This window comes from Cyprinodon variegatus, unplaced genomic scaffold (genome assembly GCF_000732505.1).
Source record: "Cyprinodon variegatus isolate N-32 unplaced genomic scaffold, C_variegatus-1.0 Scaffold6476, whole genome shotgun sequence".
NCBI classification, from domain to species: domain Eukaryota; kingdom Metazoa; phylum Chordata; class Actinopteri; order Cyprinodontiformes; family Cyprinodontidae; genus Cyprinodon; species Cyprinodon variegatus.
Window position 1 is genome coordinate 1 of NW_015156929.1, and position 1,001 is coordinate 1,001.

General features: G+C 52.7%; 1 protein-coding gene across 1 annotated transcript; it reads left to right on the forward strand.

The window, feature by feature from the left end:
- Positions 1-262: 262 nt before the first annotated feature.
- Positions 263-702, forward strand: LOC107081536 (potassium voltage-gated channel subfamily H member 2-like; the record flags this gene model as incomplete). Its single annotated transcript, XM_015369699.1, has 2 exons — positions 263-407; positions 513-702. Coding segments are annotated over 2 exons (335 nt in total), but the record flags the coding sequence as incomplete, so codon positions are not given.
- Positions 703-1,001: the final 299 nt, after the last annotated feature.

Here is a 1,001-nt window from a genome sequence, read left to right on the forward strand (position 1 = left end):
ATCCATGTTTACTTCAGTGAACACTGAGAACACTCCCTAGTTGTGACGTCATTGCTTCCTCTATTTCGCATGCGGGACACTTAAGTTTTATGATTGCATTTCACACAGGTGATCAGATACAAGCCGCTTATATTTGGAAATGTGAACGACCACGAAGAATAATCAGATTTCACAAAATAATTCGCCTGCAGTGTGAAACTAGCCTTAGTGGTGTTTTTTATGCTGGCATTGTATGAACGCTGCTCTGGTTCTGCTCTCACAGGGGGAGGAGCCAGTTGTCACCGGCCTTGCTCCACCTCCCGCGATGCTGGAGCCCCCCAAGGCTCAAGCCCCACCCAGAAACTTCAGTGATAACACAGAGGCTGAGGGAGACCCAAAGACAGGGAACACCTGCAACGCCCTTTCAGGTAAACCACCAAACACTCCACCCCCCCAGTGATCCTCACCAAGTGTTAAAGTCATCCGTTACCAGTGTTTGACTCCATGGTTCCCCTCCCCCACGCCTCGCTCAGGGGCTTTCTCAGGGGTGTCCAACATCTTCAGCTTCTGGGGAGAGAGCCGAGGAGGCGGTCAGTACCAGGAGGTCCCCAGCTGCAGCCTGGCTTCCCCCCCGCCTCTCAACACGCCGCTGCACAGCCTGAGCCGGCAGCAGCGCAGCCAGCTGGACACACGCCTCGACCTGCTGCAGAAACAGCTCAACAGGTCAGTTTGGCTCCGCCCACCGATGCATGACAACACCTCCCTAAAGCCCCTCCTTAAGCCGAGCATACACTGTACGATTTTTTGCCCTTTTCGGGGCAATTTTCCAGTCGTGTGTAGTAGCCACGTTTGCTCAGCCATGTCTTTGTCCAAATACGTCGTCGCCTTTTTGTTTTAGGGTTTTCAGTGAGCTTCATATTCCTCTTTTACTGGTTTGCCTTCCGGATAGACGAGTCCGAGTAGTACCATCTCACTGTGGAGCTGAGTCCGACGTGGTTTTTAGACGTACGGTGATGGCAGGT